Genomic DNA, 13,043 nt, shown 5'->3' on the forward strand with positions numbered 1-13,043 from the left:
AAAGTTTTGAAGAAGTTCAAAATGGATCAAGCAAAGAAAGGGTTCTTGCCTGTGTTACAAGGTGTGAAGTTGAGTCGGACTCAATGCCTGACCATTGCAGAAGATAGAGAGAAAATGAAAGGTGTTACCTATGCTTCAGCCATAGGCTCTATCATGTATGCAATGATGTGTACCAGACCTGATGTGTGCCTTGCTGTTAGTTTAGCAGGGAGGTACCAAAGTAATCCAGGAGTGGATCACTGGACAACGGTCAAGAACATCCTGAAATACCTGAAAATGACTAAGGATATGTTTCTTGTTTATGGAGGTGACAAAGAGCTCGTCGTAAATGGTTACGTCGATGCAAGCTTTGACGCTGATCCGGATGACTCTAAGTCACAAACCGGATACATGTTTATATTGAACGATGGAGCTGTCAGGTGATGTAGTTCTAAGCAAAGCGTCGTGGCGGGATCTACGTGTGAAGCGGAGTACATAGCTGCTTCGGAAGCAGCAAATGAAGGAGTCTGGATGAAGGAGTTAATATCCGATCTAGGTGTCATACCTAGTGCATCGGGTCCAATGAAAATCTTTTGTGACAATACTGGTGCAATTGCCTTGGCAAAGGAATCCGGATTTCACAATAGAACCAAGCACATCAAGAGACGCTTCAATTCCATCCGCGATCAAGTCAAGGAGGGAGACATAGAGATTTGCAAGATACATACAGATCTGAATGTTGCAGACCCGTTGACTAAGCCTCTCTCATGAGCAAAACATGATCAGCAGCAAGACTCCATGGGTGTTAGAATCATTACTGTGTAATCTAGATTATTGACTCTAGTGCAAGTGGGAGACTGAAGGAAATATGCCCTAGAGGCAATAATAAAGTTGTTATTTATATTTCCTTATATCATGATAAATGTTTATTATTCATGCTAGAATTGTATTAACCGGAAACTTAGTACATGTGTGAATAAATAGACAAACAAAGTGTCACTAGTATGCCTCTACTTGACTAGCTCATTGAATCAAAGATGATTAAGTTTCCTAACCATAGACATGAGTTGTCATTTGATTAATGGGATCACATCATTAGAGAATGATGTGATTGACTTGACCCATTCCGTTAGCTTAGCATTTGATCGTTTAGTATATTGCTATTGCTTTCTTCATGACTTATACATGTTCCTATGACTATGAGATTATGCAACTCCCGAATACCGGAGGAACACTTTGTGTGCTACCAAACGTCACAACGTAACTGGGTGATTATAAAGGTGCTCTACAGGTGTCTCCGATGGTACTTATTGAGTTGGCATAGATCAAGATTAGGATTTGTCACTCCGATTGTCGGAGAGGTATCTCTGGGCCCTCTCGGTAATGCACATCACTATAAGCCTGGCAAGTAATGCAACTAATGAGTTAGTTGTGGGATGATGTATTACAGAACGAGTAAAGAGACTTGCCGATAACGAGATTGAACTAGGTATTGAGATACCGACGATCGAATCTCGGGCAAGTAACATACCGATGACAAAGGGAACAACGTATGTTGTTATGCGGTTTGACAGATAAAGATCTTTGTAGAATATGTAGGAACCAATATGAGCACCCAGGTTCGCTATTGGTTATTGACCGGAGATGAGTCTCGATCATGTCTACATAGTTCTCGAACCCGTAGGGTCCGCACGCTTAACGTTCGGTGACGATCGGTATTATGAGTTTATGTGTTTTGATGTACCGAAGGTAGTTCGGAGTCCCTGATGTGATCACGGACATGACGAGGAGTCTCGAAATGGTCGAGACATAAAGATTGATATATTGGACGGCTACATTCGGACACCGAAGGGTTTCGGGTGACCTCGGAGAAAAACCGGAGTGCCGGAGGGGTTACCGGAACCCCCCGAGGACTAATGGGCCTTAATGGGCCCTAGTGGATAGAGAGAGGGGCAGGCCAGGGCAGGCCGCGCGCCCTCTCCCCTTGAGTCCGAATAGGACAAGGAAGGGGGGCGGCGCCCCCCTTGCCTTTCCCCTCTCCCACTCCTTCCTTCCCTCTCCTAGTGGAACTAGGAAAGGGGAGTCCTACTCCCACTAGGAGGAGGACTCCTCCTCTTGGCGCGCCCTCCTAGGGCCAGGCGGCCTCCTCCCTTGCTCCTTTATATACGGGGGCAGGGGCACCCCATTACACACAAGTTGATCATTGATCTTTTAGCCGTGTGCGGTGCCCCCCTCCACCATAATCCACCTCGGTCATATCGTAGCGATGCTTAGGCGAAGCCCTGCGTCGGTAGCTTCATCAACACCATCATCACATTGTCGTGCTAACGGAACTCTCCCTCGAAGCTCTACTGGATCGTGAGTTCGTGGGATGTCACCGAGCTGAACTTGTGCAGATCGCGGAGGTGCCGTACGTTCAGTATTAGGATCGATCGTTCATGAAGACGTACGACTACATCAACCGCGTTGTCATAACGCTTCCGCTTACGAACTACTAGGGTACGTGGACGACACTCTCCCCTCTCGTTGCTATGCATCACCATGATCTTGCGTGTGCGTAGGAATTTTTTGAAATTATTGCATTCCCCAACAGCTTAATATGTGGTATTGACGATGAGGGTATTTATCACGCGTTGGTGGTTTGTCCCAAGGCTCGTGCGTTCCGTATGTCATTGAAGGAAGTGTGGAAATTACAGGTGGAGGAGACCTTCAAATATTCTGGACTGGACTGGTTCCTTATTTTATTGGACCAGTTAACTTCGCATGTACGCGAGCAAACTATATTCATGTTGTCGAGAGCTTGTCACTTGAGGAATGATTTGATCTCTGGTAGGGAAATGGAATTCATCTCAGCCTCAGTGAGTTTTGTCAAAAATTATTGGGCATCTTTCTCGTCTTGTCATGCTAAAATGCAGGTGAAGATATGCAGTAAAGGGAGGCAAGTGGAGCTGGAACTTCAGCCAACCAATATCATTGAGAGGAAGGTTGTTCCTTGAAGGCCACCCACCCCAGACTTCTACAAGAGTAATGTCGACGCTAGTTTTATGGAGGCCATTGAAGCTGCAAGCGTGGGGGTAGTTGTAAGAAATCACTGTGGACAAGTGATTCTTTCCTCCTGGGATTATATTGGTGTTTGCTATAGCGTTGAGGAAGCGGAACTTAGAGCGTCCCTGCCCGGCCTATATATTGGTATGACACTAAAATGCCCGTCATTTTGAAAATTGGTTGTTTCTTTGTGGCCTCCGTTTTTAAAAGAGATTCTATGGACAGATCATCCCTTGTTGATCTAAAGAAAGAAGCTGTAGATGTTTCAAAGTTGTTGGTGAATTTATAGATTTTTAAGATCAACAGAAGTGCTAATATGGTGGTCCATGAGATTGCAAAGTTTAGTTTTGATAATAGTTTCAATGGTTTTCTTTTTCATTCCGTTCCGCCATGCGTGGCAAAGTTTGTTATGAGCGACTGTACAAACATTTTAAGTTAATTAATATATGATTGGTTTTTTGAAAGAAAAAAATGGTTGGGCCTATTTGTGCGTGACGTGTCCACCCCACATCGGTCAAAACGACACAACCCAGAGTGAGGTACATTTGATCTTCAGCAGTGTTCAAAAATAAATAAAAATGAATGATCTTGAGCAAGGGCCCACTTATCTTTTCTTTTAGAAAGTGACTAATCAATTGGTGCGCTTTTCCACACGTCAGTGACACCAATTGGCAGATGGCCTCTGCGTGCTTCTAGCCAGCCGGGCATAAGAGCAAAGATAATAGCATAGCCGGCTGCTGGCTATATAGCAATGCCACGTCATCATAAAGCCTTCTCTCATATAGTAGTCTGGCGTTTTGGCTGGCTATTAGCATGGCTCCATTTAATATGAAGTATTTAATGCTTGCAGGTGCATATGATCTGCTGTGATCTACAGTAAACAACATCTTTGTGGCCATTTCAAAGAGCATACATATACATGCCATCCGTGCAACCAGGAAATAGGAAGACTGACTGGCATTTAGGCAACAAACATATGTCATACAGCATCATAGTACTCCAAACATGTCACACAGCATCATACTACTCCATAGCATCATGAGTAATTACTTAAGATTACATAAGTCTTTAAGAAAGCATTCAGCAAACATAATAGATAACATCTCCGGCAAACAAGCCATTCACGACCACAAGCAACAATCATAGTTTTGATCTGGACGATGACAAAAGTCATAAAGCATGGAGGGTACTTCGCTGGAAAGGAGCAACCACTCATTTGCATCAATAACCTTCAACCACTGTATGGAAAAGGAACCGGGTCAAGCTTAAAAATTTAGCCAATGCAAACTTACAGCATGTGACATCAAGAAGTAACACTGAGTAGTAATGCTGGAGAAAATCACTTCTATAAATCCTGTATAGCTACACAGGTTCAGTAAAAACAAATACTATAACAATAGGAAGAGGAACAAGCTATAAAGAAGATCTCACTCTCTATACAAGCATGTTGGCAGATCAAATAAATTTCTTGAGCAATAATATATTCACACTGACTAAACTATAGAGTACAGAACTATTTGGTTAACGAAAAGAACAATTTAAGATCAGAGAAAGTATACCTATAAATAACAGCTGCCGCAATCACCACATCACAGCTCACTCCTGAAATAAAAATGCATGTAACATATCAAGGTTACAGTAAAAAAAAGGAATATGAACATGCAGATATCAATATCCCACCTTGATTAATTATGATGGCTGTTTTGAAACTTATGCCAGATATGCTCGACTAAATCACTTTTAAGTTGGGCATGCTGTGGACGAGCACGAATAGTAGCTTTTCTACGCAACACATCTGCGAAACATAGATTACCACCAACATTCACTTCGGGAGGTAGAGCAAATGAAGCCCCCGGAATCTCATTCAAGTCAATATGAATTTTTGCCTGCTCTCTCTCATCTTCGATTATCATATTGTGGAGAATCACACAAGCCCTCATGATCCTTCCAACACTCTTTCTCTTCCATAGACGTGCAGGCCGACGGACAATGGTAAAACGGGACTGTAATACCCCAAAAGCGCGCTCGACATCTTTCCTTGCCCCTTCTTGCTTCTGGGCAAACAACTTGTGCTTCTCTATTTGGGGAAGTGGTATAGTCTTCATGAAGGCAGCCCATTCTGGGTATATACCATCAGCAAGGTAGTAACCTGTGGTATACTCATTCCCATTGACAGAAAATTGGACTTGAGGGGCTTCTCCTTTCAGTGCATCAAAAAATAGTGGGGATTGATTGAGCACATTCAGATCATTATTTGACCCAGCAACTCCAAAAAAAGCATGCCAAATACGAAGGTCCTGGGAAGCAACAGCTTCTAGGATCATCGTTGGTACTCCATAATCGCCGCGGGTGAATTGCCCCCTCCATGCAAGAGGACACTTCTCCCATCGCCAATGCATGCAATCAATACTTCCTAGCATTCCAGGGAAACCTCGAGACTCGTTAACCTGAAGAAGACGCTCAACATCCTCCCGTGTGGGGCGTCGCAAGTACTCCCCACCAAAAACCTGAATCACCCCCTTTGCAAACTTGTCCAAACACTCTAATGCAGTGCACTTCCCAATCTTCAAGTACTCATCAAGTGCGTCTGCAGGGGTGCCATAGGCTAGCATGCGCATGGCTGCTGTACACTTTTGCAATGGCGAGAGCCCTATTCTACCAGAACAATCTGCCCTATAAGTGAAATAGGGGGACCACTCACCTAGGGCATTCACAATGCAGAGGAAGAGACCTCTATTCATACGGAATCTTGTACGAAACATACTCTCGGGGTAGAGTGGATCTGCAGCAAAGTAATCCTCCACCAGACGCTCGTGAGCACCTTCATGATCCCTCCGAATGACCTTCCTTGGACCGTATCGTCGCTGCAATGATCCATATCCGAGCCTAGCCTTGATTTTTATCATGAGCCTCTCAGCAAAGGAGTCTAGGACGTTTTGCTCAGCAACATAGGCTTCCATGATTTTGGATGGGGCTAGCTCATCAGAATCATCTGTGTATGATGATGAATCGGACATGGTGGGTGAGGAAGATGGGTCGGTAGGCTTGGTAGGAAGATGAGAAGTAGAGGAAGGAAGATGGGTTTGGGTGGAAGAGTTTGAAGAGGAGATGGAGCATTATATGGATGTGTCTTGTTTACCTGGGCATATAATTACTATGGACTGCATAGAAGTTAAGTGTAATTTGACTATTGACTACATGAGTTTTTCCACTCCATGGTTATCTGGATTGCATAGAAGTTAAGTATAATTTGACTATTGACTAGATGAGTTTTTTCACTATTGCATGGTTATCTGGACTGCATTGACTACAATGTAACTAGAGTACTGGACCATTGACTACAATTTAAGTACATGACCACTTTTAATTAAGACAACGGACAGTAGGAAATACCTTAGACCATTTTGCCAAATAGCTTCTCCCTTAAACACTTCAATGCCAACACATGCTCAGATCTCACATCTTCAGGCATCCCGGTTGTGTCTTGCATCACCAATGAGCGATATGTTTCTAGCATGACCGACTCTTTGTGATCTTTTGCCACAAGGTGAGCAAGCTTCCGTGCTTCAAGATTCTCAGCAGAAACACGCCTTTGGGTCTCTAACATCTCTTTGCGGCCTTCATTTGCTGCATTCTGGGCATCTACAAACTTTTGAAGCCCATCTTCAAGATCTATTATACAAACTTCATCCTTTCTTTTTCGTTTCTGCTTCTCCTTAGCTTGCTTGCCACCCGGTGGACGTTCATCTTCATCATCATCATCATCATCTATAGTGGAATGCTTCCCTACTTCATCATCAACACTAAACTTCCTCTTGTCCGGCTCCAGACCTTCTAGGCGTTCCAAATACGCGTCCCATTTTGGTTCCTTTTTAAGAATCTCCCAGCAATGCTCAAACATAAACGGACCATCTTTTTTGTGATCTTCCTCATAAGTTTGCATTGCCCTCTTCTTTAAATCTGCATCAGATTCACCACTAGCATACAAAGCACTAGCCTCCTTATAACTCGCGCAAAACCATGCAACCCTTTTCTTAATTCTCCCAAAGCGATCTTTCACTTGCTTGACTAGTCGTTCCCTGTTTTTTGGGGTGGTACTATTGTAGACAGCAGTAACATCTTTCCAATATTGTTCATTCTTCCTGTAGTTTGATTGGATTGGGTCATTGGAATTATTCAACCAAGCACTGACCTACAATATTATCAGAAGGGGTTAATTGAATTTGCTAGTAATGAAACACATGGAGCCAGCATGAATGCAAAAAGAGACATACCAATCGAAGATCTTCTTGTTTTGTCCATAGCAAGCGTTTTTCGGTCCTTCCACAATCACCACCATTTGTGTCATCGCCAGCATTGACTGGTTGCGGTGAACTCCCATTGTGCATAGGTTGTGTGGGGCCTGCCGTGTTCTGAAAGTAACTAAGGTAACCACCAGGTGGGTGAGAATCCACTCCCCTGCTCAACGACATAAAGAAACGAAGAGCGATCAGCACCGAACTAAATGCAAGTATATACTCAAAATTGTAAAATCTGAATACAATACATTTGAGATGCATACTAGTTGATCACAACAACTATTTAAAGGAAAAATAATCTGAATTGATCACAACAACTATTTAAAAGAAAAATCTGAATTGATCACAGCAAGTATTTAAAGGAAAAATCTGAATTGATCACAACAACTATTTAAAGGAAAAATAGTTTATGCAGTCATATATCATACACACTATCATGTGGAAACTGAAAAGTTACACTACACTGCAATCCAAGATTCAGCAAACGAGAAGTCACATGCTCCTGTACATCAAAGAAAGATCATCTAGCAGAAGAAAGTTTTCTTTTTCTATCATTACTAAGCTACTAAAAATGAACTCTGAAAATAGACAGTAGAGTAGTAGATAGATTTCTGATGTTGTATCATCTAACTAGCATATCATACAAGTGTGTCAGCAGCTCTAAGAAATGACACCACGATTCAGAGTTGAGATAAGCAATGGAGAAAATTCATACCATACTTGTGGATCAGAGTAGTCCATATTGCCAGCCATGTACCAAGGTGATGTAGAGCCACCGATGCAGGCAGGCGGTGCCCAACAAGGACCTTGAGCCGTAGGACTCGATTCACTTGGTTGCTGCAGACTAGCCGCCAGAGACTCTTGTGGTCTTGGGGGGATCCAAGTGCTTGTTCTCTGCTTTGAAGGGAAGGCTGATGGGATCCCGGGCGGCGGGGCGGACTTAGGCGCCGGCGAGACCAGCAGATGCGTCGGCGGCGGGACCAGGAGATGCGCTGGCGGCGGGGTGAGCAGAGGCACTGGTGGAGGGGCTTCACGAGGTGCCGGCGCGCGCGTCCGTTTGGACTGCTGACCCATCTCCTTGATGTGCGCCGGCGACAGTTCTAGGGTTCGGGAGAGGTGGCGATTTGGGGAAATTTGGAAGGCTTGATTTGGCGCGAGGAAGCTATTTGGGGCGACGGCACGGGCTGATTTTTGCGCGCGAAGGAGGAAGGAGAAGCGCGGGAGGCGGGAGAGGCGCAGGGGATCGAGAGCGCCGGCTCTAGCGCTCGCCACGGGTTGCAAGCGGGTGCAAAGCTCTCGTATCTTGTGCCGCAGCCCGGCGCTTGACGAAGCGCCCGTTCGCTTCTCTCTCCCTCTTTCTCTCCCCTCCAGATGTGATTTGGCTGACGTGGAAGGGCTTATAGCCAGCTGAGTCAGCCTTATTATACTTGCTCTAAACTTGGAAGAGATTTTCAACTGGGTGCTCACTAGTCACTACGATGAAACACACAGAAAATGAACTTTACTCCCGGCTTGCCTGCCTTGTTCGTAGGCACTAGCAAAACTGGCCATGCTTGTTTGCAAATGAATTTCAGTAGGGGAGTACAGTACGCATTTTTGTCATACATTCTCTAATGAAAAGAGTTATTAGAGCAACTCCAACGGGCCGATCCAAACGAACATCGATTTCGTACGTTTTTTGTTCATTTGGGTCGGCTAGACGGACACGGATGCCCACTTCCGCATTTGGGTCGGCACCTGCGTCCAACACTGGCCTGCGACCCATTTAGACGGCGCCAAAAAAATAAATGTATGCATATTTAAAAAAAGAAACTACATTAATTAAACATTAAAGCCGGCCACGAAGGCCGCCGAGAGTCCACGCGTCCACATTTGCATTAAAAAAATAAAAACAGCCTAAACTACGAGGCGGCGCGCTGCCCTAGGCGTCGTCGTCGTCGTCCTCGGGGTCCGTGAGGTCGATGAGCGTCGGCGCAGGCCCGGCCTAGGCGAACGCCGTGTTCCAGAGCGCTGCCATGTCGGGCTGTGCCGGCGCAGGCAGTGCCGGAGCGGGGGGCTGTGCGGCCGCCTATGCAGCCGCGGCCTAGCGCGCCTCCTCCTCGGTCTCGCGCGCCTCCTCCTCGGTCTCGCGCGCCTCCTCCTCGAGGTCGCGCTCGAGCATCTCCTCGTACTCGCCTTGCCGACGCTCCTCTGCCAGCTGGCGCTGGCGCCACATCTCGAGGTAGGCCTACTCCTGCGCCGGCGTCGCCCCCAGCCAGACCGGTGGCGCAGACACCCACTCGCGCACCACTCCATTCCAGGAGAAGCGCGCGATGGGCTCGGGCTCTGACTGTGGCTGCGGCTCCGGCTTGATGGGGAACGGCGGGGCCACCGACGGCACCACGATGTCGCCCGCCGCGGAGAGGGCAAGGGCCTGCGCCATTGCCGCCTCGTAGCGGGCCTCCTCTTCTGCCTCCGCTTTGCGCCGTTCATCCTCTTCGCTCTCACGGTAGACGGCCGCAAGGGCCGCCTGGTAGGCGTCCTCCGCCGCCTGGTCCTCCTCGCGGACGACCAGCGGTGTTGGCCTCCGATCGACCTCGCGCACGCCCCGGCGCCTCGCCTCCTCGTGCTCGAAGGTGAACCACCTGGCCTAGTTGGGCGAGTCGGTTGCGTAGGCGGAGTCGCGGCGCTGCTCCGCCGTCAGCAGCGCCCGCCGGCGCCGCACCTCCTCCGCGTGAGCACGAGCCGACCGCGGCGCCGCCGGCACTGGGATCCTATCTGGATCCAGATGCCAGTCGTGCGGTAGCGTCACGTCGGGATATGGCAGCGGCTGGCGGTTCTGCCAGTGCCACTCCGCCTGATGCACTGGCACGTCGACGCGCTGCCTCTGCCGGCGAGGCGCCGGCGGAGGTGGGAGAAATTCGGAGGGGAAAGGGGTGGCGGGGAACTTGCCCTTGGCCTTGCTGCCGCTGGCGCCGGAGAAGAGGCCCATCGTCATTGTGGTTGCGGTGGCTAGGGTTTGCCGGCGACGAGGGAGCAAGGATGGGCAGATGGGGACGGCGAGTTTGGATGAGCGTCGTCGCTGACGCGTGGGCCCGTCGTTATAAATTAAGCTGATCGCGTGGGCAGCGGGTAGTTGGACGGCCGCCATGTGGGGACGCGGCGAACAGCGAGAAGGCGCGCGAAGCGTCCGTTCGGCGTCCGCGCCGACGCATTTGGGACACAAATTTGGGCCGCAAATGCGTCAGCGCGGAAGCGACGCAGACGTGATTTGGGTTTGGGTCGGCGCGTTGATCCGCCACTTTTATCCACGCCGATCCAATGGACGCAGGCGAACGAAATGGATCGGCCCTTTGGAGTTGCTCTTACTCCTGCATCTATTCACTTTACATATGTACTCCCTCCGTTTCAAGATACTATAAGTCTTTGAACTGCCACACATACAGATATATACAGACATATTTTAAAGTGTATTAAATTCATTCATTTTATTTTGTATGTAGTCATATGTTAAAATCTCTAGAAAAATCTATATTTAGAAACCGAAGGAATACGTCGCATGCATATGGATGGTAATTCCGCAATTCCCATGAACCAAATAGAGGCAAAACATTTCATTCCATTTGATCTCCAGACAAGACGCCCCTGGACGTCTCGCACTCTCAAGCGGAGCAGGTGAGGGATTCACCGCTCGTCTTGTCCGCTAGCTTTTGCCGGCCACGCGTCTTTGCCCGGATCAGAACGCCTGCAGGCTTGCAGGCAGCTGCCGCCCGCGGCAGCATAGCATGGCACAATGCACAACAGCTCAGCGCTACACGTTTTTTCCATCGAATCGCGCGTGCGTGTGTGTCGTCTCGGTCGCCGTCGCGAGCCAGTCCAACGTACTCTACCACACCACAGTTTTCTTTGAGAGGCATGTGAATGCGACCGGTTTTCCAGGCCGCCAAATGCACAGGCCCGGGCAGGAAAACCTGCCCCGGTGGTTGGCCGGCGGAGCTGTAATAAAACGCTGACACGCCGGGCCATCCGTTGCCGACCATCGGCTCCAGTACTACCCACCTACGAGTCCTTGGGCACGCAGCGAGTTTGAAAGCCCGGAATCGGCGATGGGATGGCGCCCGCCCAAAAAGTCTCTGCCCGGGGGCCCAGAGCCTGCATGCATTTGCATTTGCATTTGCAGATGGGAATGCCACCGCCGGCCGACCTCTCTTCCTCCTCCCCAACCAACAGCGGCACGCAAGTAAATGCCGGCATCAATGGCTCCCCAGTTACTACGGCACACCAATCACCCCCACCCCTACATGCCGAGCAGAGAGCAAACTATTATGCGGTGAAAAGGTTACAGTTGAGACGATAATGTGCGAAGAGAGAGGGGTGGCAACTGGCAACGGCAGAGCCGCGCGGCGTACGTGACGTGAGGGCATTCATTCCGGCACCGGCTCACGGCGGGCGGGGGGACGAGGAGGGCGGACAGCAGAGAAAACATCCATCCAGTGGCTTAATTAAATGAGATCATGATGAAAGGAGATGATGGCTTGTAAGGGTACGGCGAGACGGGATTAAGCGGGCACCCGAACATGGCCGTATGCGGCGTGTCGCAAGCTGGCGTACACAGTTTAAGAGCGTCTACAACCGGACTTGGCAAATCCAGTCTCTCAAATGTCCGCGTTCAGGTTGTCCACGAGCACTGACCAGACATCTTTCAAATGTCCGCGGACGCGTTCGGGTATGTCCACGGGCACCGGCATACACAGTCTAATGTAAGCGTGTAGCGCTGGCCGGGCGAACCAAACAGATACGCTTTGTCCGCTTTCTATCCATTTGAATTGATAAAGAGACATTTTATTTGAGTCGGCAGGTGCATCTAACGGGAGGCATATGTATGTTAGCCCACGTGACTGAAATAAAGTTAAAAAAATATAATTAAACATAACTGGCCGGTCAACCACTGGCCAAAGTCCTCTTAAACATAAAACACTGCCCGTAAGCTGCCTTAGTCGTCCGTCCTGCTTTTGCTCTTGCCGTCATCGTCAGTGTGAGGTTGATAAAGACGGGAGGCAACCCAGCCCAACCGAACACGGTTTGATAGGCCGCCAGGGCTGCCTCCTCCGGTTTTAGACGTCAGGAGGGTGAACGGCGGCACCACGTAGTCGCCGGCTGCAAAGAGGGCGAGGGCCTCCGCCAACCTTGCTTGGTAGTCCGCCTCCTCCGCCTCTGCCTTGAGCCACTCGTCCTCGATGGAGGTCTTCACGGCCGTCGCCAGCGCCGCCTGGTAGGCAGCCCCCTCCTCCTTCGGCTTGACGACTAAGGGGAGGCAGGGGGTTTGTGTGGTCGTGATGCACGTCGAGGCCATGTTGCTCCTTGTTCTCGAGGGCAAACCCGACCTCCCAATGGGAAGAGTCTGGCGCGTACTCCGGCATCAGTCGCTGCTTCGGCGTGAGCAACGACCGGCACTTGCGCACCTCCTCGGCGTGCGTCCACTGCGGATCGAGATGCCAATCGCGCGGCAACATCATGTCCGGGTACGACAACTACTACCTGAACTCCCATTGCCATCTTGCTTGGTGCATAGAAATTTGCAGTCGCTGCCTCACAAGGCAAGCACGCGTTAGCGACGACGAAAGAGGAAGAGCGCGGGAGGACGAAGCGTCGGGGGCAAACTTCCCCTTGCTTTTGCCAAAGCCGTTGAAGAAACCCATTGCTAGGGTTTGGTTGTCGCCGGCGAAGAAGCACACGTGGATT

General features: G+C 49.0%; 1 protein-coding gene across 2 annotated transcripts; it reads right to left on the bottom strand.

Moving 5' to 3' along the window:
• Positions 1–3,966: 3,966 nt before the first annotated feature.
• LOC125533670 (glutathione S-transferase T3-like) lies at positions 3,967–8,248 on the bottom strand. Of its 2 annotated transcripts, XM_048697044.1 has the most exons (5): positions 8,038–8,248; positions 7,299–7,482; positions 6,418–7,216; positions 4,584–4,626; positions 3,967–4,262 (listed from the first exon to the last, which is right to left on the bottom strand). In XM_048697044.1, the coding sequence occupies exons 1-3, from the start codon at positions 8,073–8,075 to the stop codon at positions 6,419–6,421; spliced, it is 1,020 nt and encodes a 339-aa protein (XP_048553001.1). In that variant the 5' UTR covers positions 8,076–8,248; the 3' UTR covers positions 3,967–4,262; positions 4,584–4,626; position 6,418. The 2 variants fall into 2 exon arrangements, 1 of the variants encoding a protein (XP_048553001.1); XR_007294327.1 differs by lacking the exons at positions 6,418–7,216; positions 7,299–7,482; positions 8,038–8,248 and adding an exon at positions 4,705–5,345.
• Positions 8,249–13,043: the final 4,795 nt, after the last annotated feature.

The sequence above is a fragment of the Triticum urartu genome, chromosome 2 (genome assembly GCF_003073215.2).
Source record: "Triticum urartu cultivar G1812 chromosome 2, Tu2.1, whole genome shotgun sequence".
Lineage (NCBI taxonomy): Eukaryota > Viridiplantae > Streptophyta > Magnoliopsida > Poales > Poaceae > Triticum > Triticum urartu.

What these genes read in the sequence shown, in the direction of transcription:
- LOC125533670 (XM_048697044.1), bottom strand. Translation starts at nt 8,075, where the DNA reads ATGGCTGGCAATATGGACTACTCTGATCCACAAGTATG. An exon ending in TACTCTGATCCACAAGTATG is followed by an intron (nt 7,483 to 8,037) that starts GTATGAATTTTC and finishes GTCGTTGAGCAG; the next exon opens with GGGAGTGGATTCTCACCCAC. An exon ending in AACAAGAAGATCTTCGATTG is followed by an intron (nt 7,217 to 7,298) that starts GTATGTCTCTTT and finishes ATAATATTGTAG; the next exon opens with GTCAGTGCTTGGTTGAATAA.